Genomic DNA, 27,982 nt, shown 5'->3' with positions numbered 1-27,982 from the left:
TAAGTCAAACCAAAATTCATTATTTGCAGTCAGGACAAACTTGACATAGATAGTGCTAAACCCAAATGATTCTGCTTTATTTATGCTAAGGATCTTTCTGCTTTGAAGTAATTTTAGTTGGCTGCTCACCTACATAGCTTAACATGGAAATCTTCGATCAACTGTATTTTTATCTACCTCTTTAAAATACCAAGTAGCATAGCAACTTACTTAATTTTTCTAGAGTACTGAATGAAAAAATTACTGAAGATCACRTCTCAAAATCATAGTCAAAATCTTTTTACTTTTATTCCATTTAATGTTTAATATCTTGGAAAATACAATAAATACTTTTTCAGTCTAGAACAATTAGATGTTATGTTTAATAATAAAATGTTCAAAGAGGATGTAAAAAATAAATTAATATCTTACTATTTAATTTAATTGACAAAGCAGATCTTAGTTTCAGGCAACCGAGAAATCCTCAGCCATAAAAGACAAATGAACATGTTTTGCCCTTCAGTAAATATGCAACTATCCTTGAAACCAGTGGTAACTATATACATATGTCCCTCCATCAGAGGGCAGAATCTGGCCTAGATCTACAAAATGGTGGGCTGGAGTTGCCAGTGGTGTGTGTTTAAACAAATTATACTCCAGAAATGTCACGTATCATAGATTTTCCAAATCCTGCAACTGCAACTTAKATGAAACATTAACATACAAAAAGTCATTACTGTACAACCACTTTTTTTCAAAAGTCAGTGTCAAAAACATAAAAATCAGCTAATTTAATAAAACCAGATATAGTGTTTAAATGCTGAGGTGTGCATTAGCTTTTTCGTGTTTTACACGCAAGAATCTATTATAACATAAAAAGCAAAAGTGGCTCAGAAAATGACAAACTGTTAAGAACATACTTGTAGCTTTAATCACGCTTATCTGATGCTAGAGTTAATTGAAAAACAACGTAAACACAATGAGGTTCAGAGACCAACAGACATTTCTCACAAAGGTGCAAACTGTCGGCCTGATCCTGCAAACACCGCTGGCTCCRGAGCTTCCCGCGGGGCCAGTCGCCCCAAGTCCGACTGCGACTCCCTGCGGTGGCTCTGCCTGCTGCCGTTTGCAGGAGGGGTCCTGCATTGATTGTGTCATGCACAGAACACGGGTAAAGTGCCTCAGATTTCAAACTGAGGCAAATCTACATTTTATTTCTTTTCTCAGTTGAATAGACTTGAAAAGGTGAAATAGCTTCTGAAAAGTCTTCTAAAATACTCCTTCAAAACTGTTAGGTTTTCTATTTCAAGGCAAGTCTAACAAAATATTGGACTGCTTTTAAATTGGGTAAATAGTGTTTGTTCTGCTTTTTGTAAAAAAGCAACTGTATTCCTTTGCTGTAAGATACCTTATGTCTCCAGTTTCTGTTTATTTTACAGAAAATAAGAGACAGTTATTATAATTTTGTTGGTGCAATCTGTGGAGTTCTGAATTGGATTTTTGTGGCAAAGTCAAATCTTAAGTTCATCCCTATTCACAAGTCCTTCCTCTAGTTTGTTTTATTCTGCCTCTTCACTCTTTTCAGAACCACCTCCAACTGAATTATCTGCCTCATACTTCTTATCAAGAGCATCTTCAAAGAACTTCCCAGTGCAGTCATAAGTTTTACTTGCAGATCCCGTATGTGTTCGAATGCGAGCTCCTGGCTGGTACAGCTGCATGGCTGGACGATCCTACAAGGAAGCAGATACGGTTAACCTTCTAAAAAACCTATGCAGGATACATATGTGGGATTTTAAAGTGATTAATGTGAGTTTCTGGAGAAAGTCGATGTTGTGTTACACTGCTTTACATTTCGTAAGACCTGTGAAAAAATGAAGTGTAATGAAAATTGTCCAAGTTCTTAATATCTGTCTTGTTTGTAACTCTATTCTTGGGAGCCAGGCATTTTAAATAAATTTAAAAAGCTGTAAACATTAGAGGTCTGATGATACATTTAATCCAAACAAAGAGAAATATTACAGACAATTATCAAACATAACATTATAGAGCATGCCCAGGTAAAATTCTGAACAGCGCTGCTACCTTCACTAATATCAACCGGGAACAACACCCTGTGCACTTCCAACTCTGCATGACAAACAACAAATACGAGCATTAAAAGAAAACACAAGTCAGAGAACAGTTTAGCCGATAATAGCTAGGAAATTATCCTTAGCTGAACATTACTTACTGATGTGTGCTCTACTTCAAATAYGTGCTACTTCAACTGATGAATGAGTCACACAGTTTAAGCATGGAAGGCACATTTTAGTTATATATAGCAAAATAAAATTGCAGTTGTAGCTCAGCTTCATCATAGCTTCCATATTCCTTTTGTGTGTGAATGCAGGAGATTCACACACTGATAATAAACAAAGTACAATTTTAACATACACAGGCCTTGTGAGTGATCCAATCATACACTTGCTGATCTAATCATTATATAATGGAAAAAGTGGAAAAAGGAGCCAGTTTACAAGGAAAAGACACCTAAAACTTGCAAATTTTTATTTTTGAAATTTAAAGTCAGACTGTTTTTACTCTCACAAATATCAGTTTTTAGTGTTATGAAGCAACTCGTTCACTAAAATCAAAGCCTTTTGATCAAAGGTTAAGTTCAGAAAACAGAATGAATGGTCTATTTTAAGACAATGGCACAGCACTGAAATTCTATATCAAACTATATTCTGTATCAAACTATATATCAAGCTGAGTTCTATATCAAGCTATAAAACTTCTGTCTTCATAATTTGAAGTTATTTTGATCTTTTATTCTTTCATTCTTTCTCTCGCTCTCTTTTTTTTTAATCCCTAACATCCCTTTCCCCTCTTTCTTTCTTTCTTTCTTCATCTCAGTTTGTCTTTTTTGTCCCACTTGATTCTGTTTCTTTAGACCAGATATCAAGATTTACTAACAGGCCATACAACTAAATCATTCTAGTTAGTACTTTGTAGTGTTGTAGGAGATGTATCAACATAACATCCATCTTCCTACATCACAAACAGCTAGTGAACGCTAGCCACATAATCCTAGATCCTCTAATGAATAGTGCCACTGGAAACATTATGATGAGTCCATCTTTTTTTTTCACCATTTTCAGACTCTGGACCTCATATGAAAGGTAGCATGATTGTTATTTCSACTGGAAATTTCCCATTTTCTAATTAATTCATGTATAGTTCTGAAAGAAGCTTGCTTCATTCAGAAACTTCTGCTAACATTGTTAATTATATAGGCAGCTTGGAAAACTAAACCCCTAACTTATCGCTATGTGATAAATATTCTTGAGAAAAACAGTCACAAAACTGCAAAAATCTTTACCGCTACTGCTTATTTTGTTCAGGGAACAGATCTAGAACTTGAAGTGTCGACTAATGCAGAGACTCAGCCAGCTGCTGGAAGTAAGGTGGAAAGAAATAAAAGAAGGAGGCTTCTTAAGGTATGACCCAAGGTTTAAAAAGGCCTCCAAGAGGCACCATTCAGTTTCAACATTGCAGATGTTTTACCAGATCTCATGGGCAACACGACAAACTGAGAAAAGCTGCCTTCCCCATATTCCTGTTTTTGAATTAGCCATTTTTCTGATTGTTTGACAGCTTGCGCTGCTGGCGTATGTGGWGAGCGGCTATTGTGTATTTGCAGATAAACCTCACACGTACGGCCCAGCTCATCTGTGCGTAAACAGCAGGCTGGGCATGCCAGGCTTTCTAGGTTTGCGCAAGGTGACTTACATGACATGCACTGTGAGTCCACCTGGACTTGCTCAGTGTACACGCCATACAGAGGCACTTTGCACATGACCAATTTACTCATTGTCAGCTTTAGGCCCCATTACAGATCAGGAACTTGGTTTGAAAGAAAAGTTTCACATGCAGAATGAATTTCTACGCAAAGCAGTGTTTCAGTCATCCTTTGTGGGAAATCTAGGAAGAGAACGGAGAGAGAGAATGGGGCTGACAAGAACAGCCATCTCCTGAAAAGACTCTGGTGCATCCATGAAATCAGGGAGTCTGAGAAAAATGATCCCCATGTTTCTGGGAGACAATAAGTGACGGTTCTGTCTTCATACCCTGCCACAGGCCGTCCCTCTTGCACTGTTTTTGCACCTGACTCTTCCTGACAATGACTCTGAGGATAATTCGTTCTAACTGAATGACATCCTTTTCTAACTGCTACGGTGTACAATACTGAAGAACTTTCACATTCACACCCTCTGAATACAATGGTTTCTGAATTAGCTATTTAAGTCTTTATAGTTCCTCTATTGAGCAATGCTGGCCAATTCTTAATCTAATACTTTGTGTGCTGGGTAATGGAAATTCATTTTTAAAAGACTTGTATGCCACCATTTTTAAATTTCATTACAGACGAAGATGTAACAACTTTAATACACTCAAAAAATACAAGGCTTCCAAGAATAGTGTTCTAATAAAGCCATGGTTGAAAGCTATGCAGAAATTATGCTACATATTGTAAATATTAATGAGCAGGGACCTGTGACCTTATTTAACTGCTGTTGTCCTCTGAYAACAATAAATAGAAACCTAGGTTTTACTGAAAACCAAATAAAGAAAGCTTTCTTTGAAAAAGCATCTTTACACTGAGATTGCAAAAGTAAAACCTGTGATCTTGAGGTATATTTTACTAATGAAAGATTATCCTAAATGAATAAAAGAACCTTATTTCTTATGCGCTCCTTTTTGGATGCCATGTCATCACACTTGTCCTCTTTACCCAGTTTGTCTACTGTCTCCACAGTGAAGCTGTAGTTGTGGTTCCCTTTCTTTCCTCTGTCTTGGTTGTATCCTTTTCCCCATTTCAGCTCTTCTTCGTTCCTTCTCACAAACTTGTCAAACTCATAGTGAGCTCTATGCTTTCTGCCATCATCCAAACGATACCTGTGCCTTTCAGGTTCTTTTTCTCGAAATCTTCTCTCCAAATCTCTTTGCTCTTTGTCACTATCATTTTGTGACCTGTGAGTATGTATAAAAAGAAAGAAAATCCAAGCAATTAACATAAAACAAAACTCTGAAGGTCACAATACAAAGCCTTCCTTTGACTTCAACAATCTTTAGATCAGTTCTATGAAAAGGCTGTTTTTTTCATTAAAAGGGGGTTATGTGCAATTTTGTTGAACATCTCATCCATACACATCCAGCTCTTGATTATGCRTTCAGCTCAAAAAAATAACAAATAAAGCTGTGCAAGCAAAATCTTGCACTTGCTTTTGGGCAACTATCAAGGAATGCCTGTTCTTCAACTTTCATCTCTATCTGCAATCCTATAAATAGCTCCTGAACATTCCTCAGATAAACATATTTTTTAAGATCAGGCCTTATGACCTGTTTTTGAGCAGGCTCATAAGTCCAGGAATGGGAACACTCAGAGCCCAAAGTAATTGTGCAGGTATCGTGTTTCAATTTGTAAAGTCTTATGACTCCATTTAAAAAAAATTATTCACAGACATTGCAATCTGTGGAAGGCATTTGTGAAAATGTGTATTTCTGTTTCAGGTTTTTATTTATTATTATGTCTCAATATAATGTAGCCTACCTTTGCATATTTTACCTAGATAAAAGATCATTACCTTAACACTACACAGTACTTAATTTATTTTATGCTGCAATGGGTTTATATTATAAACTAGGCTAGTAGCTTGCAAAATTTTGCTGCTAGGCTGACAAAATTCTCAGCTCTCCTATTCACTTCATTGTTCCTGTTCAAGAAATAGGTTCTTCTCTCATAAAGAAAAACTGCAAAACATGAAAAAAGATAACATTAAATTTTAAAAGCAGAGAACATAGTGTGTTTCTTTTCAGTTACCATGTATATAGGCTTACTTAAAATTGAAACAAGGAAGTTGGTTTTGACAGTCTGCTCACATTTTAGGAATCAGCAGACAAAATCGGAGAGGCTGGAGATTTTCCAATGGTGTAGTAATCAAGTAATAATATGTGCTTGTCATTTACACTGGTTTAATATGAATACATATGTATCTTTCTACATCACTTTTTTTCTTGTAAATAATAGAATTATGCAAATTGCCAGCTTCTGCTGTGAACTTGGGGACTGGTGGGGCTGCCAAGACAGGGGCCACACCTCAGGAGGAGCTGCGGGCCAGCAAAAAAAACAGCACAGCAGGTAACATCGTTCAGCATTTTGGAAGACTGGGCCTGTGTCAGCATAATAAACTCCCTGAGTGGAGTTTATTCCAAAAATCCCTGTGGTCAACACCTGAACCACTCACAGTTACACTTGTGGCATATATATACAAATGTACACACACATATATGTATACACATATACATGTATTAAAAACATCATCTTAGCCCCTAAAGAATTAGTGGCTTTAAGTTGTTTTGTGTCACATTTAAAATGCTCTTCTAGACACAGACTCCAAGTCCTAGCAAGGCTCTGGAGCACAAAAAATGTGCCTGATGTTTCAAAAAGCCAGAAAGACACAACCAGATTTGTTGCTGTAGCATTGCCTGGAGCCTRTCTCCTGCTCTGCCTGCCACAGTGAGGAATGCAGGAATGAATGTGTCCGGAGTTAGGCAGGCCAGAGGGATATGAACTCCAGTACAAGAATAGTTGAAGAAGCTTTCTAAAATTCAGTGTTAGGGAATAAGCAGGCAAAAGTGAAAATGGAAGGATAAGCAGAAACATAGTTACAAATCAGAGGTAGAGAAGAAAGTTACACAGGAAAAGAGAAAGCAGAAAATGAATGGAATAAAAGGAAATGAAAGTATATTTGTGTTTGGCATAATTTCAAATCCACATGTGACCATGTACACTCATGCATGTACTGAGGTTCTCATTTATGGTAGAAAGCTATGGCTACTGAGCTTTAGAATAGGTTTTCAAACAGGCAATCCAGGCCCCTATGTGYAGAGCTGGAAATTAAAATTTATTACTGATTTTTGAGTCAGTGACAAAGTAGTTACAACTGTGATTCTCAGTTACACTGAAATAGCTCATAGCTTGCTATCTAATTACTCCCCCCCCCCAATAATCATGATGAAATGAGCACTTGGAAAGACAAGGTAATGTTTACCGTACCTGTACAGCCAAAAGGATTCTCTTTTACATCTGGAAAATCTACATTAATGCCTCATGAAACTCACAGGATCAATACTGAAAACATTACATGGCACCACAAAAGCATTAATATATAAAAAGCCTTATTAGCAAACAACTAACTTGTCCCTGAAAAATGTTCTGGGTTTCTTTTGTTGAAGAACATCAACAAAAGAGCTGCTGAATATTTTCAATTTCCATCAGAGAATAGGAAATGGAAGTTTCCAGCATCTTGCAGGACATACTCAGCACACTAGAACATTAAGCCCATGCTTGAAATCTTCAGTCACAGAAAAAACAGACAAATAATAAATGTGGGATATTATTGGTGAACCATTTCTTCCATTAGTATAGTCAATGTTTTTATATTCCAGTCAGGGTTCAAATTTTCTTTGCTTTTCTATTTGCCATTATGAGAACAAATCTTGCTCTGCATCTCCAAAGAGTACATAGCCTAAAAATCCAGATGGTAGAGTTACATTTGCAGCTCCTGCATACTCTTTGTAAAAATCATGACCTTATGTGGAAAAGAGTAATGCTGAAACTACTCAGAGCAGGCAGGTAGCCTGCAAGTCTCCTAGAAAACAATCCAGAAGTTTCTCTAATACATTATAATACCTTAGGTAAATTATTTAAACACTCGGTTTGTTGATATGCACAAGTTACACATATAGATGAGATATCAGATTCAGCTTTTTCACTTACCAAAGTACTTTGAGAGCTTGGCTGAAAACCTCTACTGAATTACAAAATATTATTTACCTCAGCAACATATAATTCTTAGTCATATATCTTACATATCCTATAGGTGAATCCTGCTTGCAATGAGACATACATGACAAAGGACAACAGAGAGAACCAGCTGCAGAAAACATTTCTAAGACTTTTCTAGGCTTTGGTATGYAACAGAACTGAGCTATTCATCTGTTCCTGCTATTACATATGCAACACAGAAGGTAGTGGGAGACAGAGAGAGCCTTCTACACGTCTGCTATAAGGCTGTGATTCACACCAATAAMTAATTCTGCCATTCCCATTTATCAAGCACATTTATCTGTTCATTTCAGGAAAAATGAAGAAAATGTGATGTTGACAGTAAGACATCCTAGGCAATTTAGTTAGACTTTGACATCAGTAATGGAAGGACAGCCTTACCTGAGTTCTTGATGGGGAACAGGTGAAATAACAATGAAACTCTGAAAGACTTTTCACGCAGAAATCTTTCCAATCTGGGATTTCAAAGCATTTCACAAATAACAAATTGCATCCACTAATACTGCCATCAGGTCAGTAAGTTGTTACTAAACACCTTTTACAAAAAAGGACAGTGAGAGATTTGTTCAAACGTGGAATGAAATCAGTTCTGTGCTGATAAACACCAGGCCAATGCACCACTTACATCATGTTTAAGCCTTCAAATCAAAGCATTTAGGATGTAACTTGGCGCCTAAAAGATAAATACTACTTACTTTTCCTTAAGTTCTTTTAGTGAACCCTCCAATGACTTGCATTTTATACTCCCAGATCCTGATGACTTTTCCCATTTGTTTTCTTCAATGTCAGCTTCTTCACCCTTTTCTTTGTGCTTTTCACTGGCCTGCTCATCTCCTTTTTCAGGCTTCTTAAGAAGCTAAGAAATATTTGTTTACATTGTGATGTAAAGTGATTCTCCTATGTTGTAACAAACATTTTAAGAACATCTTAAATATACTAATGTCCTATTAAGATCAAAGACCGTGGCTATATCTTATTTAAATATTATGAATATATTTTGCAATGTATGAGAACTAAAAAGTTATTTTAGAAGTGCAGCTTCCTATTGCTAAGAAGTGATGGAGTTAGTAATAGGCATTCAGGAGCACACTTTAAATACACTAAGAAAACTGAAGAGCGCACTCACCTAATCTCTTCTGGCTATTATATATAAAGACATTAATATGGTCTATGACTTTTTAAAAATTATGTAACAAGACAGCCCAGGTTTACTACCAATAGTGGAACCTCTGCAATACTACAGATGGATCGGGATTAATCCTTCACCTATTGAAATACTATATAAAAAAGTGTGACACACAAACTACTTGGGATAAGCTCACATAGAAAAGTAGGTGCTTGGACAACTACATCCTGACAGAAACGCAGACTGAGAAAAAAATGGTACTGTTAGTAGAAAACATCCCATTACATTCTCATTTTGGAGATTAAGATGTCCAAGAAGTTCATTATTTTCACAACAAATAATCTACGCACAGCTTGAGCTGTGTGTATCATTACAGGAACAAACTTCACTGAAGGATTAATCGGTCTCAAGCTATTTTTCTAATATCTCAGGTACAAGCAGAACATTTCACCTCTCTTTTCATTCCACCAGTTTTTCTGAAATGAGCATAGGTTGTCCTTCTCCTGTATTTTAATTCTATAATATTTTACTTTTCTTTCAGAGAGAGAACTAGTTTTCAAGGTCTCATTGTCACATATATGTCATAAATACTAGTCTTTTCAGACAACACACTTTAAAAAACATTTCCTTTTTCTTCTAAAGTTCTAGAATGTTTTTCTTTATGCCTGAATATGAAAAATTTGTAATTCTGCTTCAGAACTTACTATTTTTATACATCCAACTGAAGGCAACTGTTGTCCAGAAAGATAAAAAAGGGAAAGGAGCTACACAGCTCTGTGGTTTCTCCCCACCAAAAATCTGGAGTGAGTCTGTGTGTCCTCTCAATAAGCCACAGAATTTTATATCAATATACATCTTCAAATCAGCCTACAAAACCTTTCTAATCTCACAAAATCTACATTATCTGAATAGTATTTATCTATGTCGCCTTATAAAAATACGTTTTTAAATGTTAAGTCTTATTAGCACAAAAAGTAAAATCATTGTAACCCATTCATACACCCATTCAGATGATTTTGCAATCTGAATTGCAGCAAAACTTAAAATTAGCAAGATTTTGTTATAACTTGGTTAAAGCATACTATTAAAATCAATCAATTCTGAGCATAAACATGAAAAATCTCAACACATGCAGCTAAATGAAGATTAACATGAAAAAAATGCTAAAGCCATATTTGTAATAATCTTTTGACATGTGTTAGAACAGAACAATTTGGTTCTGCCATGTTACATCTGCACAGAATGTGGCAGTGCGTAAAAGATACCCGAGTTAGTTGTCATTAGCACATCACTGTACCTAAGGTAAGTAGCCACATTTCTCAGCTAAGTAGCATAACCTTTATTTTTACTTCCAGTAAAAACTGGCATCACACATCTCCTGGCTGCATTTTAGTACACTCTGTAAACAATATTAGGGAGAAAACAAATGAACTTCTGAGTAACTTCAATTGAAGTTTTTCAGTAAAGTACCTTGATTCTTATTTCTTTTTCAGAAATTTTCTTTTGCTTCTCCACTTCTTTTCTTTTACGTCTTTCTTCTTCTCTGCGTTTCCTTTTCTCTTCCTCTCGCAGACGTTTCTTTTCCAATTCTCTTCGCCTTCGTTCTTCTCTTTTCTCTTCTCGTATTCTCTGAAGAGTTCAAAATGAAAAATTGTAAATTGTTCAAAGGAAAACCATATATGAAACATAAAAATTGAACTTCAGGCAAAAGTCTGAACGTACCTGCTTTTCTAATTTTCTATTTTTAATATATTCCAAAAGGGGTGTTGTTCTTCTAGCTAAAACACAAAAAATTTGTGATATAGTGTTCATCTCCTAAAATATGTACTCATTTCTTTACTTTAGTACTAACTCCTTTTTTTCAGCTTTATCTGCATGGGAGCTAAATAATTAATAATCCTATTTACGTCATATGCTTTGATACCATTCCCATCGCTGCATTTTAAAAATACTTCTCTGTTTTTCAATGTTAGAGTTACAAAAAATAGAGATATTCTGCATGATTTTTAATGATTAATTCAAAATCATATGTTTTCAGAACAGAGAATGGCATCTTTCTCTTGTTCATCAAATGGTTATTATCCAAAAAGAAATTCAGTATCTATTCCTACATTTTAACTTCTGTACATCAAAATTTAGCTATACTGCTGTTCATATACTGCCAGTGTTACTATAGTCTCACTTAGTACTTTTCAGTCCCAGTTTTCAAATCATTCCATGTAGGGAACACTTTTTTCCCCTTAACATTTCCATTTAACTCCTCATTTAGCATTTACCATTCCATAGGAAAATGGGATAAACAGAAGTGGTTTATCCCAGGTTACACAGCATGGTATCAGCAGATCCAATGCAAATTTGATTTCCCAAGTAGCAAATAAAATGCCTCATTTGCTGGATCACCCAGCCATTTTTATGTTACAGAGATATTTCCACACTTAGAAATCTAGCCTAAGCCTCCTGCCTGAGCCATCCCCAAAGTCTACAGAAATTTGGAGACATCATCACATCCTGTATCATGTATGGCATCTGTGATTTTAAATATCAGGATTTACTTCACTGTCAGTACTGAGTGCACATTTGAAATTATGTCCTGATAGCTATGAGTTAGTCATATAAAATTTTGTCAGTCTTAGATGTCCTAGGATAGAGTTACAGAAAACATTTACCACTAGAAATTGCTCTACAGTTAAATAAGTTTACAGGACTCTTTCTGCAGCCAGTGGAAAGCAGCCGAACAAAAACAAGGAGAAAATGTCACTACTGGAATAAATGATAGAATTTGGAAGAAAGAATTTAAAAAAAGGAAATAAAAAATGAGGAAAGAACAAAAGTCTTAATCAAATTTAGAATGTCATAGCCTTCACAGCCAATCTAGACACAATTCATATCCCCAAAACATTTGAATGTTTTGTTTTGAATGCCTAAATTTCCCTCTAGTAACCTAGTCATTATTGATAAAATCTTGTTATGCAGTTATGAATGGGATGGTTTGATAGGATTCAGTATTTATTTTTAGCAAAAATCGACAGTCAAAAGCAACAACCAAAAAAGGTTTTTGATTTGAGATCCTCCTCACTCTATCCCCAGATTTCCCATGCTATCCCTCTCTTTTTCTCTCCTGCCCATAATTTTCGACCAATTTTAGGTCCCCACAACGTTCCCTTCCACACTCACACCTGCAGCTCTGTCTTTCTTTCCTGCACACGCTAGTTCCCTCATCTGAGCAGTGTCAGCTTTTATAAGCTGAAAGCACAGTGTAACTGGAGGGTTCAGGGAAAGGATAAGCCACACTGGGACTCCAGGACTTGAGCCTAGTTACAGCCAAGCTGTGGTGTGAGAGGCTTGATCAGAAATTATAATTTGAAGTTCAAAGGAGAGAAGCAGTATGATGATTACTATGAAAGAGGGAGGCAAAAACAAAACAGTTATCAATTAAAATTAAATCTATTCATCTTACTTATGGGCCCTGCTGTAAATGATTATCTAGGAGTACTTTCTGAAAGCATTTAGGAAATTCCAAAAGGAAATAAACTACAAAGTGAAGAACTCTGTCAGCAATAGTGTTTATATTTTATCTTGCTTTCTAAAAACATGCCATAAGAATGATCTTACCTTAATCTTGTTACAGAGAAATTCTGTTTTATATCTCTCTGTCACACTGAAACAGATGAGCTAAAGCACCTGACATGATACATAAAACATATCTAGAGAAATGCTGAAAATGTGAGACCCAATTCTGCCAACAAAGTCCTGGGCACGTCTTACACTGACCTCAATAGAAGTAACACCTTTGAAACCAGACACATAGCTAAATCCTTACATGATGTTACTATAGGCATCCTATCCACTGAAGTAACTTTTGTTTTGATATTGACAGCAATGGTTGCAGTTTGGAATGGGAAGAAAAAAAATAACGCAATTTATTTGACTTTGTGTGATTTAACAGAAGCAAAACTCCCAATGAAAAGCTCTCTTCAGCCAACACTGTTTATCTGAAACCTGCAACTCTCAGACTAAACCTTTTCACTGATAGTTAGAATACATTTAAGTTAATAAATCTTTCCTGAAATTATAAAACTTCTTAGAAAATTTTGACTGCTTTCACTCTGCTAGGGAAGATTTTTGGCAGATAAAAATTATATGAAAACTTGCATGTTTAGAAAAGTGACAGAAAAGTTTTATTGATAATAGAATTATCTAAATGTCCATAATTCTATAATATCCATTTTCTCTGAATCGTTTAAGCTCCAAATCGCTCCAGTCAACTATTAATTCATGGATATGAAGAAGAATTAATGGCACCCTGTATAAATGCTTATTACAGGCAGGGACAGACTAGGAAATAGTATTAATTAAAACAGATGGTTGATTTTCCAGAATAAGGAAATAATAACAAAGATAATTCTTTTTTCCAAGTTGATTGTCACACTTAGGGATAGAATAGGTGCTCTCTATGTTGTCACTTGCAAATACAACATACCAATATTTCATGTCATCCTGAAAGCTGCATTCTGGTAGCTGCAAAGTAAAGTGTTCTGGAGAGAGTTACATAAGTTTCTCAGTGAAAAATGACAATATTATTTAGAGGTTTTGAGAATACAAATCACATCACATCTGTAAATTTTAATGGAAAATAGATCTATCTYGTCCCAGGAAAATTTTTCTTTCGATACTGAAAGAAATGAGCTTTCACATTTTACTTTGTAAAGGATGCCTCTCATCAGGAATTGATATGGACTGTTTCCATTTCAGTTTGTCAATCAAAGCCCTAATCACATGTGATCGCCATCTGCAGCATTTACTGCTATCTGACAATCACGTTCACGCTTTTTTCTGCTCCTTTATACTTTACAAACAGCATAATTTTTAAAAATTCCATCTTGTAAAAATCCTAACTATTAAGCTAATCTCAGAAATGAGAAGGTAGCAGTCTGCATGGCTGTGTTGAATACTGAATTTGATTCCCACTCTTTTTTCTTGCAATCTCAAGGCCTGTCTTCTGCATTTCTTAAAAACAGTCTTTTGTTACACATTTGCTGACAGTCAAATAATTGTCTACAACATGGCATTACTGTGGAGTGTTATAGTCACTACAGTCAGTCCAACAGTGGTATTCTTTGAAAGACTGAATTGAAAAGAAGCAAAAATATTATGCTGATTTTTATATGGTACAATATGGATAACAGCTTAAACACAATTTGCTTTTTGATAATATGCTCATGATTTATATAAATGTACTTGTAACTAGTAGCATTCATACTGCTGAAACCTATAACTGAAATCTGATATAATTTAATCAGAAGATTTCAATCTTGATCTTACTACAGATTTCCCTACAGACTGTGAAGTCATGCTGCATGCAAATAGAAAGGAAAGTGTAGCCTAACTTTCAAAGCTTTTGTAGACTCTTGACCATGAGAACAGAGTATTTCATCCTTCACAATGCAAGCAGCTAATATCATGGATGATCTGTTAAGTATTCAGCTGTTCTACCTTTTAATAATAAATCTTCCATCTTTTTATAGTAAATGTGTAAGTATTTGGAAGCACTAAGGACCCACTTCTGCAGTCACTGTGCATACAAAACTGGCAGCAAAGTCAAGAGAGTTCCATGCATAGAGACTCAAGAGTAGGGGAGTGAGGTGTTTCCAATAACTTCTTAGCAGGAGAACAAAATTCAAAACTGCAATTTTCTCAATTTCTGTCAGACTGAATGGGTCAGAACTTGCAGGTAATATCATAAATATATATAAAAATATTTAATATTCTCTATAATAAGAAATTCAAGAAAACAGACCAATGAGTTCCCTTGTTTTGGCCTCAATCTCTCCCAAAAGAGTCTCAGGATTGGCACAGATTTTCTCTTCATCAGCACAGTAACTCTCTAAAAATTTCCTATATTCTGGATCTGTGAAAAAAAAATTGAAATACATTAATACTTTGCAATGCATGACAGAAATGGAACCTATTTTTCACTGTGACATCAGGAAAACATGTTTACCATCTTCAATGCTCCCGGCTTTTGCATCTTTTTTCTTTAATTTCTTTTTTGAAATCTTCTGGAATGGAGCAAATTCAACTACTGCAGGATACTCCAAACCTTGAAAAAGATCAAATGCTTAATTTTCATTTTAGGAAATATTTCTAATATTCAAGTAAGATTTTCAAAATTCTACAGAATGATGTCAAGCAGCCTTAGTTAAAATCAAAGGTAATTTTTTTTTAAATACCATTCTAAATTTCTAATGAGTCTATTCATAGTGCTAAATAAAATGCATCAGTATTTTAGATTCAAAATAAAATAYACTTGTATTTGAATTATATACTTAAACATTAAGCATTATTTTGACATGCCAACAAAGACTGTCAAAATGAAGATGAGTACTGTTGCACAATAACATTCTTACATTATCATTTATAATTCTCTTTCCATTCTTCAAAGATAGTCACTGAGTAGACAAATTGACATAAAATCTCAGCCTGACAAATGAATAACTTACTCCTGGGAAACGAACCTGAAACAACTAAGTTGCTGCTATAAAGTCATGCTGACAAAAAGCTAAAAAWGCAATCTGGATAATACACAATCAGAAGAAATGCCACCTTCTTTTAGAACTGAAGTTCTAAAACTCAGCATGCAGAACTGTGTGAAGCTCCTTTTTTCCATTTGTGATGGATGGTACAAGTTCTTGCCCATGTTCATTGGCATGGACTCTGTTTCTGAATTTTGCCTTAAATGCAGGATTCCTCTTAGGACTGCAGTCAGTGTATGCGTAGCTTTTGAATCTTGCCTGGTTTCCACTTACAACTATGAAGCAGGTTCACAATCACTCAAAGTTTGCACAAATCCACTGAATACTTGGCTTCAATCTGCTAAAATGTTTGCAAAGTTTCCCCCCAGAAATCCTTGTTTTAGTTTTAGCCTGGTTAAAGCAATGCTAACACAAGGCTCACCAGAGGGCATCCTGGATCAAAACTTGTGCTTCTTATTTAAACAAGCATCATGCCAGACTGACTATAGCTGTGTCCAAGTTTAGTTTTGTAAAGTACAGAATATTCTGGCTTCAGTCCAGCATAACACTGAAGAAAATGCGTAATTTAGACAAAGTGAAGTCCTTGCCAAATCATAAAATTAGTTTACAGAAGGTAATACTGCCCAACACTTCTCGCTAAGATCCTGTTTTCTTGATTTTAATTTTACTACTTTTACCATCCAGAGTTGAGATTCTGTATAACGCGTATYCGCCTCAAATTGAATTTCAGCTAAAATACCTCAGCTCTTTTTGAAAAGAAGGCAAGAAAATATATGCGTGTTAAAAAAAATTAAAAATTGGGATCTGTTAATGAGRAGCTATCCTTCCTCCTTCTTTAGAATATAGTTTAAAACTTGGAAATCACACGCTGTGAGGAATGTGTTATTTTCCATCTTCAGGAAAATCTACCCAAATCTGRCAGAGTTAGAAGCCTATAAAGATATCTTAGGTAAGAAATATTGAATAGAAATTTGTTACTTTGGCAGCTAATTTCTTTAAAGATTAACTTTCCAGTTCTACTTTTTACAGAATCAATACAACATTCAGTGTATGAACAGGCAACTTTAAAAAAAAATCTAAATCTGTTTATACAACTCATTCAATTTTTTACAGAAGCCAGGAGTGAGTAAGGCAAAGAACTGCTAAAAGAGAAAGCACAATTTCTTGGTTATAGCAGTTTAACGCTATTGTACATGTACATTACAGAGCTTTTCTTCACTGTTGGGCTATCTTTTGCAGATAAAACTTTTTCAGGATGGCAATCCATTTTGTCACTCCTTTTCCTGGAACTCAACTCAAGAAGTTTGCAGTCCTGCCTACAAATGCAGGTGAGCACTCACAGCTATGGAAATCAGACTCCATGTGTAAAGTTCTATAATACATAAACGCTCGAAGAAGTCAAGCCATATATATCCCAAACTGGGCATCCAAACTGACAAGGACAACAGTTTTGGTCCTGTTTTCTTGGGTACAAAATGCAAATAAGTAGTACCACCTCATCTCACAGAAATGCATTGAAGATAAAGCCATTCATGCCAGTAATACATTCAGTTGCTGTTGTGATAAACGCCTCAGAAGTGTACATAAGGTAATTAATAGGATYTTAATAGTGTATTGCTTTAGGTACAAGAATGCTGATAAAAGAAAGCCCTGAACTGCCCATTCTGTGACTACTGCCTCTGCGCTTTGAGTGCGGCACAGGCCGTGCGGACGAACGACCTTATTATCAGGCAATCAAGAGTAACAGGAAGCGTGCACACCACACAGACCTGAGTAAGATAGTACAAGTGTATTTTGTACTTCATTATCTCTAAGTGTTAGATTTGTTAGTAGCACATTTTTGTGTAATTAACTGTATGTTGAACAAAAAACCTACGTATGTGAGCAAAAATGAAACAAATTTATGTCCTAAAGTGACATATACACAYATATATATACACACACATTTAAAATTTTTTAAATAGTCCAACCTTTATTATCAATGAAGACATAGCCATCAAAACGATCTCTAAAAAGAAGGATGTCCTCAGGATTTCTAAAGTTAATGTATGCTCTTGAGTAGAGATGAGGATAAAGGCTGCAACAAGAAACATTTTTTTTTCTGTTACTTACTATTCTGTTCAGGAACAAAGAAAATAAAACTAGAAGGATTGTACTGTAATTGTCATCTTTGAGAAATGGCTACCTTAAATACACATATCAAAGTCTTTACATACACATATAAAAATTATATAGATGACAAAAAACAACTGAACTACTACACTCCAGGATCTAATTGTGAAATTTATTCTGAACTAAGACAAATATTTCTAGTTTGTTTTGTCTTCCAAAACTGCAGAGCATATGTTTCCATTCTGCTAAATCAGAGCTTTAAGTCTATTTTTTCACGATTTAAGATATATGACTAACTGCACTGCTTTTGGGTAACTTCTTGAGCATGCTAAGAACATCTTCTGTTGCTGAAATAGTAGAAGGAAAGAAAAAGYTCCCAATAGGCAGTTGCTAAGCTGTCACTGTATTTAAAGAGATTTTCGCATTTAAGAAAGAATAAATAACTTAACAATTGGCAAGATAATATATTCAATTGTATAAAAATAAATAATCTCCACTTCACATATATGTATATGAATAAATATACAATATCTAGTTCTGGATAATAGTTACTGTGAAAATCCAAAACATTTCTAGCAAAGGAAATAATAGGTACTTACCTAAAATAATTCTGATTCTTCAAGAATTTGTTAGCATAAATTCCACTCTGGATATGTAATTTGCCCTAAATGTGTCTGAGCAGAACCCCGGGATGTCACACCACCAACCACAATGAAGTTGTGCTAATTTAATGAAATACCACCCATTAACTAAGTTTTTGTCAGCCACATCATGCACATGCCTTAATCCTCTCCACAGTTCTGATGTAAAACAGTTTAGCTTAAATCTCCTTCAGTGAGGCGAAGACGAAGTTGCTCAGTCAAYGGATGGCTATGTGTTAAGCCAGTTTTTTGAATATATTTGAACATAAGCCCCTAACATTTAAATACCTATGTTTATAATACTGTAACACTATAATAATATTAATATAATAATACACCTGACATTTTCTCAAACTCACCAGCAGCTGCAGGAAACAACACAAATAGTTGCAACTATGTTTAAATGTCATAGCTAATTCAGAATCACATTTGCCAAGGATTCAGAAAGAGCAAAGGTACAGGTTGGAGCACAGGATCCACATGCTTAACCATAGTTACTGCAAAACAAGTGATCATTTTTTCTTCTTCAAGTATGTATCCATACAGATTCCACTTTTGGTTCCAGAAGACTGCTGATAACTAACCAAGGATTGCAACACCATGAAATCTGCAGCCAGCAGAAAGGTTTAATGAAAAAACTACTGAGATTTATTCATCTAGATCTCATGCCAGCTAGAGGGTGTTCATAAAGTATACSGAGGATGCAGCTTATAGGCTAAGGAAGAGTTACCTCATTCACATACACAACTCTTGATACTCTAGGAAATGAATAGTATCGAGTGAACTGTAAGCATGTAACCACAGAAAAGCCTGCTTAGATATAGCTAAAACCATCCTGCCAACAGAAAGCAGTGCTGAAAGAGGCTACAGGTATGGTGTGCTCCCTCGTTTGCCACAAACTACACAGATTCCTTATGACAGTACATGAGCTCTTTGCAAGCAGCCTCCAGACAGCCTAACTAAACGAGCACACTGGAGTACGGATGTGCTTGGCCATGGGGTTCTGCAGGGTTTGACTTGCAAATCTCCTATCCATGCAAGCAACACAATAGGTCTCAAGGTGACCATGAAGTGACCAACAACAGGTAATGCAGACAAAACAAGCCAGCCTCCTTCCCACAGATTTCAAAGCAAAAAAAGATTACATTTGACATTTTTCAATACCATATAGAGTTAATTTTCTTAAAAAAAAAAAAGGCTTACAAGTCTACAAAAAAGTTTTTTTTTTTTTTTTTTTTTTTTTTTTTTTTTTTTTTTTTTTTTTTTTTTTTTTTGGCAAACTAAAGGTTTGCTGGAAGAAATGTCTCCATGCTGCCAATTGGTTGGCAGAATGAGTAAGTCCTGTTGATAACTGGCAGCTCTCAGAAACAAGAGAACTTCCTTCTCTATCACTTTAGTAGGACTATTCTTATAGTCATTGTATGTTTTATACATTCTTTGATGCTTACACGAAATGAGACTGGGTACCTTAATTAGAGATTAATATTATCATATACTTGAAGTGCTTAAGGCATAAAGAGAAATCTTGAAGGAATATTTTTTATCCCAGTCATCAAGATAATTATCTGAGATGGAAAAGTCCTGAGTTTCAGTTCCTAATCTAACAATTTCAGTGTCTTATCCATCTTCAGTTTTTGTAAAATGCWAAAACTCTCTTTAGAGCAAAGACTGGAATTTGGACAAGTGTCCTAACCATTTCAATATTGTAGCACTCTGTCTCAGTGCACAGTAGAACAGCTTCATCAGATAGTTGGGATTTTTTTTTCTCTGCAGTAACTTAAAACCTTGTGGCTGGGTACATAAACATCATAAAACAGAATTGAAAATAAAACCTTATTCCTTCCTTGTTTCCTTTAGTTTTTATAGCAACGCCATCTGTTTCCTGTCTGCTTTGGCAGCATAAGCTTTTCCTGATACACAACACGCTATTTTTCTCCTGTTTGCAGCTTAGATTTATTAGAATGACTACCTTTCAAAACAGAGGAATATTTGATATGGTTACTAAGCACACTAATATTTGTAAGACAAAAATGACAGTCTGGAATGTCTAAATAGAAGTCGGGAAAGCATGGACTTCACATTCATTTTGAAAATATTAAAGGGTTCAAGTATAGTTGCTACACATTATTAATAYCTTTAGGAACTTCATTCACATTAGCAGAAGCATACAAAAATATAAAAGCATGCTTGTGCACAGTAGGATACTGATGTTCATAGTATTGCAATGAAGTAGGACTATGTCTCTATTATTGTTCATATTTATCATGGTTAAAGATTAAACTGATATGGCTACGACAACGCTCAGTGATTACAAGTTCTCTTTTTAATGTAGTCGCTACTACAAAGAGCTGGTTCTTAGATGCCTGCAAGTTAGATGTCAGAGGGCTTAATATATTGATGCCTGAACCCAAAAGGGAATTCAGATCCTTGCCCTCCACTTCTTACCTATGAAAGAGYAGGCAAAGCGTCTAAAAACACTGTGTAAAATTCACATTCTGGACTAAAACTAGGAAATAGAAAATGCTTAGCAATGGTCTATGTATAAACTACTGCCTCTTACTCTGTGTTTCAGRTACCTGACTTTGACTGCAGCTCTATCCACTTTGGATTTTCTTTTAACCTATCCACAAAGAACTAATCAGTGTCACTGTGCAGCAAAGCATGCACACTTCGCAGAGCCAGGCAGGACTCTGCGGCCAGTACCCTCTCCAAAGAAACAGCAGTCTTGCTCTAGTTGTACTTTACATTCGGCAACCATCGGATAAAACATAGCTTTTGCTCTCCAGGACCCTGCCCTCCAGCTGAGTCCCTCAGCCRCTGCTCCGCAAAATGGCCACTGCACTCTATGCCTCCTCCTTTTTTCCAGTGTCTAGTTGCACAGATTTCAGTCAGGAGCTGAGATTCAGTTTTGAGGTTGTATGGCTAGAGTCAGACAGCCGGTTCTATTTTGCTCTATGCTTCTGTCTATAATATTGCTTTCCATCCTTACTGTATTTCAGACAGATGCAGCGCACATGATGCTGGCTTTTCTGGGATATCAGTTAGAGCAATCTCTATGGAAGCAACCAGACGAGCACGACTACACACATTTCTGCTTTTCTATACACCCTCCCTGTTTTCTGATGAATACTCAAGGATATTCAATCTTTTAGGTAAGATTTATTTCTGTAATACTTAATCTATTATCCCTTTTATGACATCTTTAATAAAAGAAGTACATTCTAAGAGTTTACTTACTCCGCTAAGTATTTTTGACACAATTGCATAAAAAGTGTTATTCAGGAAAGTGATTTTAAACTGTTAAGAGTTATCTTAAATAAAATAAAAATAATCACATGTAAAGTATAACAGGTATCTCACCTTAGTAAAAATACTTCCCAACTTATCAAATATAGTGTGTGTGTGCAAATATATATATATATATATATATACACACATATATATAAACACACACACAAAAATATATTCACACATGTATATACATTCAAATTATATATATAGCTCAACAACTGAATTTTGGAATGTTAAATAACTTCTGATCAAATTGCTAACTCATCATCTACATTGTCATGTCAAGGTAAAATCCACCATCCTTCCCTTTTTACATGAACACAGTTTGCCTGGAGGTGGAGAAGCAGAAGCACCGTGCAGCTGTGATGACTAACCGATGCTCATTCCACCCAGAACGCCGCAGCTGTGGTGCTCTGGAAGCTCAACAAGGTGTCGCCCCTTCAAAGCTGCAGCTCCTGCCACTCTCCAGCACCACAGCCATTTACCTACGATAATCCTGAGCACCGTGGCTGGGAAGCAGTTATGAAGGGCARAGGAGGAGGGCTGTTTGCAAGACACTTGATCGCTGTTTATGACAAATATCATGGCATTGGCTATTTGACTGACTTTCACATAACCAAAGCTTCTTTTCAGATCTCTTTGCTTTCATAAACTCACAGGACTAGTAAGGAATTCTAGCGCACAGCATTAGGTGCCAGTCCTGAGGGATGAGCCAAATCCCAAAGGGCCAGATCTCAATCACTAAACTCAAGTTTTAGAAGACTCATAAACATTTACATGAAGACATAAAAGAGTACCTGGAAGAAGCAGTTAAGGTAACATTTGGAGTCCGAGAACAAGACAGACTGGTGAGTAGGCAGAGTCAATGTTATCAGTTATAGATAGTGCATCTACCAAACACCCCTAAATGCCATAGACAGTCACAGAAATTGTTCTGCATGTATTTTGATATCAAGATATCAGAGAGAGAAATAGATGTAATGTAGTGAATTAAATGAATCTGAAAGAATGAATGAAACACAATGCAACAGTCATATTTTGTGAAATGATTTTATTGAAATGGATGTAACTGAAAAAGTGCTGTACATCAATGAAAATTTTCAATCAAGTGAAATATTAAAAACTTTCATAGTTTTCATATACAACAAGACATTGTAAACTTAGAAATAATCTTAGAAGTGTAGAACAGTGACATTGTGGAGTTGATATATGCGTGCAMATCTTGCAAAAGCATTTAAGTGGGACTGCAACTGTTCATTCTGTCCCCCAGAGTGAAATGACCTTAGAAATAAAATGTAGGAATGGTCATAGACTTCTCTATTTCCTTCTGGCAGTAACTAGTAGAAGATGCTTATAGAAAGCACATTTTAAAAAGGGCAACTATACTGATATTTTCCCTAGTATAACCTTTCCGCTAGTTTCAGCCTGAGGATTTCATAATATAGAACTTGCATCCTAGTGTTTAACAGGTTTTCATGAATTTGGTATAAATATTTGTCTAACTGCTTTTTGAAACATTTTGTTAAGAAATTATGTCAGAAATGATGTAGGCCAAAAGATAAAGACCTCCACAGTTTAACAGTGTTATGTGAAAAAAATACTATGCTTGCTTTCTGCCATTGGAGAAATCTGAGTGAGTTTTTAGAAACTTATGTCTTCTAGAGATTAYAGAACAGCATTAAACTGAAATGTTACAGCTCTTAGGGCAAATTTGCCTGGTTCTGCATTAGAAGCTGCACACTTGTATGCCCCTTTCCAACATACAGTTCCTCCCTGTTGAACAGCTTCTCAGAATCATCCTTGATAGGTACTACAAAATTGTTTACAATCTCTTCCTGTGTGCTTAATCATTGAATTTTCTGGATCAGTTTTCATTATGAGTATGGCACAGAAGCCAGAAAAAAAAGCTAACCAGTAAAAGACAAATGTCACCATAGAGAAAACATATCCCTTTGTTCTGTAGCTGTACCTGCTAGCTAGAAGAACATGAAGACATTTCCACAAAGAGTTTTCCAAAATCTTGTAAGCTGTCTGTAACATGATAGATTATTGCAATAGAATGCTTAATACTTACAGAAGTATTAAGCTTAATACTTACAAAAGTATTTTGTAAGTATAAAATACTTACAAAAGTATTARGTACTTACAAAATGTGATCCTTCTCTGGGTCAGGATCACTAATGCTCCTAGCTGATTTGGTTTCCACCATGAAATTTCTGAAACTTTACTGTATATTCTGGTCAAACATTTCAATCTACACTGGGATATTTGAGAGGTGTTAAACTCAAGTAGAAAGCTAATCCACAGTATCTTAATTTACACTTGCATGGAGACCAATATCAAAAAAAGTTAATTTTGTCATCTGTGTTTTTTGTAATTCTGTCATAAATCAACATAGWGAGAGCTGTTCCCTCCATTTACATTAGTAGTGGCTTGTAGACCTTTCTTTTCCAAAGACCAGAAAAGAAAGGAAAAAGAATACTTAACTCATTTCTTTTTCCCTGAAATGTCTGAGCCCTCAATTCCTTGTCACAATCGCAAGAAAGCATGAAGTATAATTACAAATAATTTAGAGTATGTGAACTTGTCATGAGTTAAATCATAAATAGATATGCAAACGTATGTGTCAGCATTGAAACAAATGGGGAAACCAATTAGGATGATTCTGGGGCACTGGAAGAACATAAAAATAGACAAGTCAATATTTTGCAGGACTGTAGTTGAAAGCTCACTTAAATAGTATAGTTGGCCAAAAGGAGTGTAGCCATACAAATCTTATAGTGACAAATCCCTTCTGAAAAAATACAGCTTTTGTATGAAAGCAAAATTTAAAAAGGTGAAGCAAAAAAATAAGAAATATGAAACACTTCATGATGAAAAATATCTAAAATTACATGAAAACACTTTTCATCTACAGAGATTTCTGGAGACAGAAGAAAACAGGAATCAAAATTCAAGAGCAAGATAACATTTACCCCCCTAGGATCACTATTTTATTACAGGGCTCAAAGGACTCAAGGAATCTAACAATCCAAACAACAGATATCAGAGATTTCATTGTTTWAAAAAAAATTAAAAACTATATTCTTTACTTCTACATCTAGAAGCATTGTAGCAAACCAGTATCAGAAATGTAGCTTTATTTTCTTCAAGTTTTTTTTTTTTTTTTTTTTAACTTCTAATCACTAAGAGCTACTCTTTAAGGCAAAGAAATTTTCAAAGTTTTTTAAGCATGTCCTCATCTCTACCAAAATAAGCTACTGTGTCATATTTGCCATTTAACAAGCTTTATATATATATATATATATATATATACATTCTGTCACTAGCTGTAAGAAAGTAGATGATGATTAATACAGCACAAGAAAGAGTCTGCAAAATCTTTCATCAGAGACCTAACATAGATGCAATTAAATGAGTAAGCAATAAGACTCCAAATTTCATCATATAAAAGTAGAGAAAGATTAAACTTTAAATATAACTGTGAATAGCTCTGAACAATTCAAATGAATTTTTTGAACTGTTTCTTGGCATTTACACAGCCRCATACATTGACAACAGAGACATGCTTTTAGAATTTTCAGTTTGCCTTTGATAGTTTTCTATTATCAAATGAATAGTTGGGATAGAATCCTTGAAGTGACCATTTGTAAATAACGATGTCTGGATTCACAATAAAAATGTAAATAACAACTATAAAGACTTCTGATCACACTAAACACTCCTCTTACCTAACTACACATCCTTTGTGGTTCTGCCAGAAAAAGGTTAAGGAATTGCTATTTTGTTGCTGTGCATATGCATAACTGTCTAGGTCAGGCAAGCACTGAACTTCCRCAAGCTTTCACAAAATAGACTTTTGTTCCTTTCTGATTGTCAATTTACTCTGASAGTCAACATAATCAGACCTATCCATCTATAGAACAGTCACAGCAAGAGGTGGCTGTATCCTCTCAGTTAATGCTCAGCCCAGGAGCTGAATTGTTCAAATGCAATTTCTTAAAAACAAAGTAGGCTGTCTGCTTTGGGTGAGGTCATTCCTAACTTTAAAAACTCTCAAACTTAGTCTACATAATCATCTGGGATCTCTCTGGAGTTAATGGAAGAAATCTGGYGCCTGCAGAGGGCGATTCATCTGAGATAGATTAAGATAGGCTGCAGTCTAGCGAGAAAWACCTCATCCTTTGTTTTTTCAGAACACAGGTAGATGTATTATCTTCTCAAAAAGGATGTTTTGGTTGTTTTAACCGTTAAAGCTCCTTCTCCTCTGGAAAYTGCTTTGTTATAAGGGAATGGTATTTTAATACTGTGATACTGAGCATATTAAATAAATGTATTAGTAATTTACTTTGTTTTAAAATCAACCACTCCGGGGTTTTTTAGTTTTGAATGAGACAAAACGGATAAAATTGGATTCCTTCAGAATTTGTATAAAATAAACACAACAACATGTAAGTAAACAAAGAAGCTAAGCTCAAATGGCACTCATGAAATTTTTTTTTCAGTATTTGCCCTAGGTTGTTTCTTTCTCATTGGTGATAAACAGTCAAAGAAGGAATATAAGTTGCTCTGAAGAAATCTGTTCCATTTCACCAATGAAGTTAAAAGAAATATGAGGATTTTGAACAAAATTAAGCTGTATTCACAGAACAACAATTTTCTGTTTTAAAATCAGCAGTGTAAAAGAAGGCAAGAATGCATCTATGTTTTCAAAAATATTTTAAATAACTAACAAAACCAACAAAAAAATAAGGGCTCCAGGGTCAAAATATGTAATTTGGAACGTGACTATATCCAAAATACTTCAATTAGGTCTTAAACACCTGAAAACCTTTACAAACATTTTCTTTTTTATGTAGTACTGACCAACAGCTCATCCTCACCTGGGATCAGCAGTGCAAAACTCAAAATAATCATGAGCAGGTAGAGGATGTAGCTGTTCCTCCAGTTGTTCCTTAGTTAGACAAGGAGGAAGCCGGCGAATAACTACCTGCACATATAAAATAAAATGGACAAATATCTTTGATCTAAATACTGTACAAAAAGACTAAACAAATAATATATTATTAYTCTTTAAAAGCTCTTTCTTGAATTGGAAGTTTCAATTAAAACACTACCTTCCTAGTGACTTACTTTCTTGCCTTTGCTGGCCCAAGGAATAATTGACCTATCTCAGTTTACTACATAAAATATAAAGAACAACAGCTAATGTAGAATTGTAGCATAATTGAAATATTCTGATGAAGAGCTTAAAAGCCACTGTAATCTGGCTGAAAATACAAAATATTAACAAATGGCAAAAAAAAATATTGACTACACAGAAAGTTTACATTCTCTCTTTCCATAATTATTTAGTTTCAATTAACTTATGAGCTTTTTATTACAAAAACATTTTATGTACATCATCCAATGTCCTCACAATAAAGTCTCTGAGACTGCATGAACACTCCTAAAACAGAATGGTGTCAGTACAGAAAAYAGTAAAATGGTCATCAAGATTCAGATAATGTATTTCCACTTCTTGACAATATCTAACTTAACTTTAAATCATACTGAGTGCTTTCATTTCCRAATTTAGAAAATGGGAATAAAACAAATAATACAGTACTCTATATTCTTTGAAAAATGGTCAAGTAAACCTGGAAAGAGAAATGCTCTTGTTCTTGAAMGGACTGCTTTGCCACAGCATTAGTCAATCTTAATTTTTAAAGAATAAAAGATTAAAAGACAAGCAAATTTGCAGCACTGTTACTGAGGTCCTCAAAATACTTAAGAAAGCGAACATCCTCATTTTGCTGATAACGAAACAAAGACCATGTTAAAATGCTACATTCTCCTGAAATTAGTCTCAGGGTCACGCTCCTCATTTAAACTTCCTCTGATCCTTAGACACCACCCRCACTTCTTACTACGCCCTTCCATGCCCCCCTGCCTTCCTCTGCACTTTTCCATCTCCACCTCACCTTCCCTGCAAATACTCCCACCCGCTCACCTGCCCCAGGGCTTGGCCCAGTTCTCTCAATCACACACATTCCCTTTTGCCCCTCTCTTCCTGTTCCCAGACCYCTTCCCAAACAACCCCTACCACCAGACGTATTCCTTAATCCCCCCTAAGTACTTCTTCTCTGCCTCTCCTGCCACCCCCGCTCAATGCTCAGCCCCAAGGCATGCAACTCCCTACACGTCTATCCCCCAGGCTCACCCCTAAACAGTCTCACCCCCAGGCATGTTCCCAGCCCCCAGGCACACCCCCAGGCTTACCCTCTGCCCTCAGGCTCCCAGGCACACCTGCACGCCCACCCCTAGCCTCATGTCCAGCCCCCAGGTATGCCTCCCAGCTTRCCCCAAGCCCCCAGGTTGGCCTCTAGGCACACCCTCTGCCCCCAGCCTCACCACCCACTCCCAG

At 35.6% G+C, this 27,982-nt stretch overlaps 1 protein-coding gene across 2 annotated transcripts in view; it reads right to left on the bottom strand.

Moving 5' to 3' along the window:
- Positions 1 to 299: 299 nt before the first annotated feature.
- Positions 300 to 27,982, bottom strand: part of UPF3A (UPF3A regulator of nonsense mediated mRNA decay) — a 29,717-nt gene continuing 2,034 nt past the window's right edge. Inside the window, exons 2-10 of one of the 2 annotated variants that reach the window (XM_085320780.1) lie at positions 26,460 to 26,566; positions 17,503 to 17,609; positions 15,001 to 15,099; positions 14,797 to 14,907; positions 10,722 to 10,777; positions 10,470 to 10,628; positions 8,569 to 8,729; positions 4,701 to 4,995; positions 300 to 1,712 (exon numbers count right to left, since the gene is read on the bottom strand). In XM_085320780.1, the coding sequence (XP_085176906.1) occupies positions 1,539 to 1,712; positions 4,701 to 4,995; positions 8,569 to 8,729; positions 10,470 to 10,628; positions 10,722 to 10,777; positions 14,797 to 14,907; positions 15,001 to 15,099; positions 17,503 to 17,609; positions 26,460 to 26,566 (1,269 nt within the window). In that variant the 3' untranslated portion in view covers positions 300 to 1,538. The remainder of the gene's footprint in view (positions 1,713 to 4,700; positions 4,996 to 8,568; positions 8,730 to 10,469; positions 10,629 to 10,721; positions 10,778 to 14,796; positions 14,908 to 15,000; positions 15,100 to 17,502; positions 17,610 to 26,459; positions 26,567 to 27,982) is intronic. The other variant, XM_085320779.1, reaches the window with a different exon arrangement.

Source organism: Rhea americana, unplaced genomic scaffold (assembly GCF_003343005.1).
Source record: "Rhea americana isolate MKP2758 unplaced genomic scaffold, rheAme1 scaffold_66, whole genome shotgun sequence".
Taxonomy (NCBI): Eukaryota; Metazoa; Chordata; class Aves; order Rheiformes; family Rheidae; genus Rhea; species Rhea americana.
This window is presented reverse-complemented; position numbering and strand designations above follow the sequence as displayed.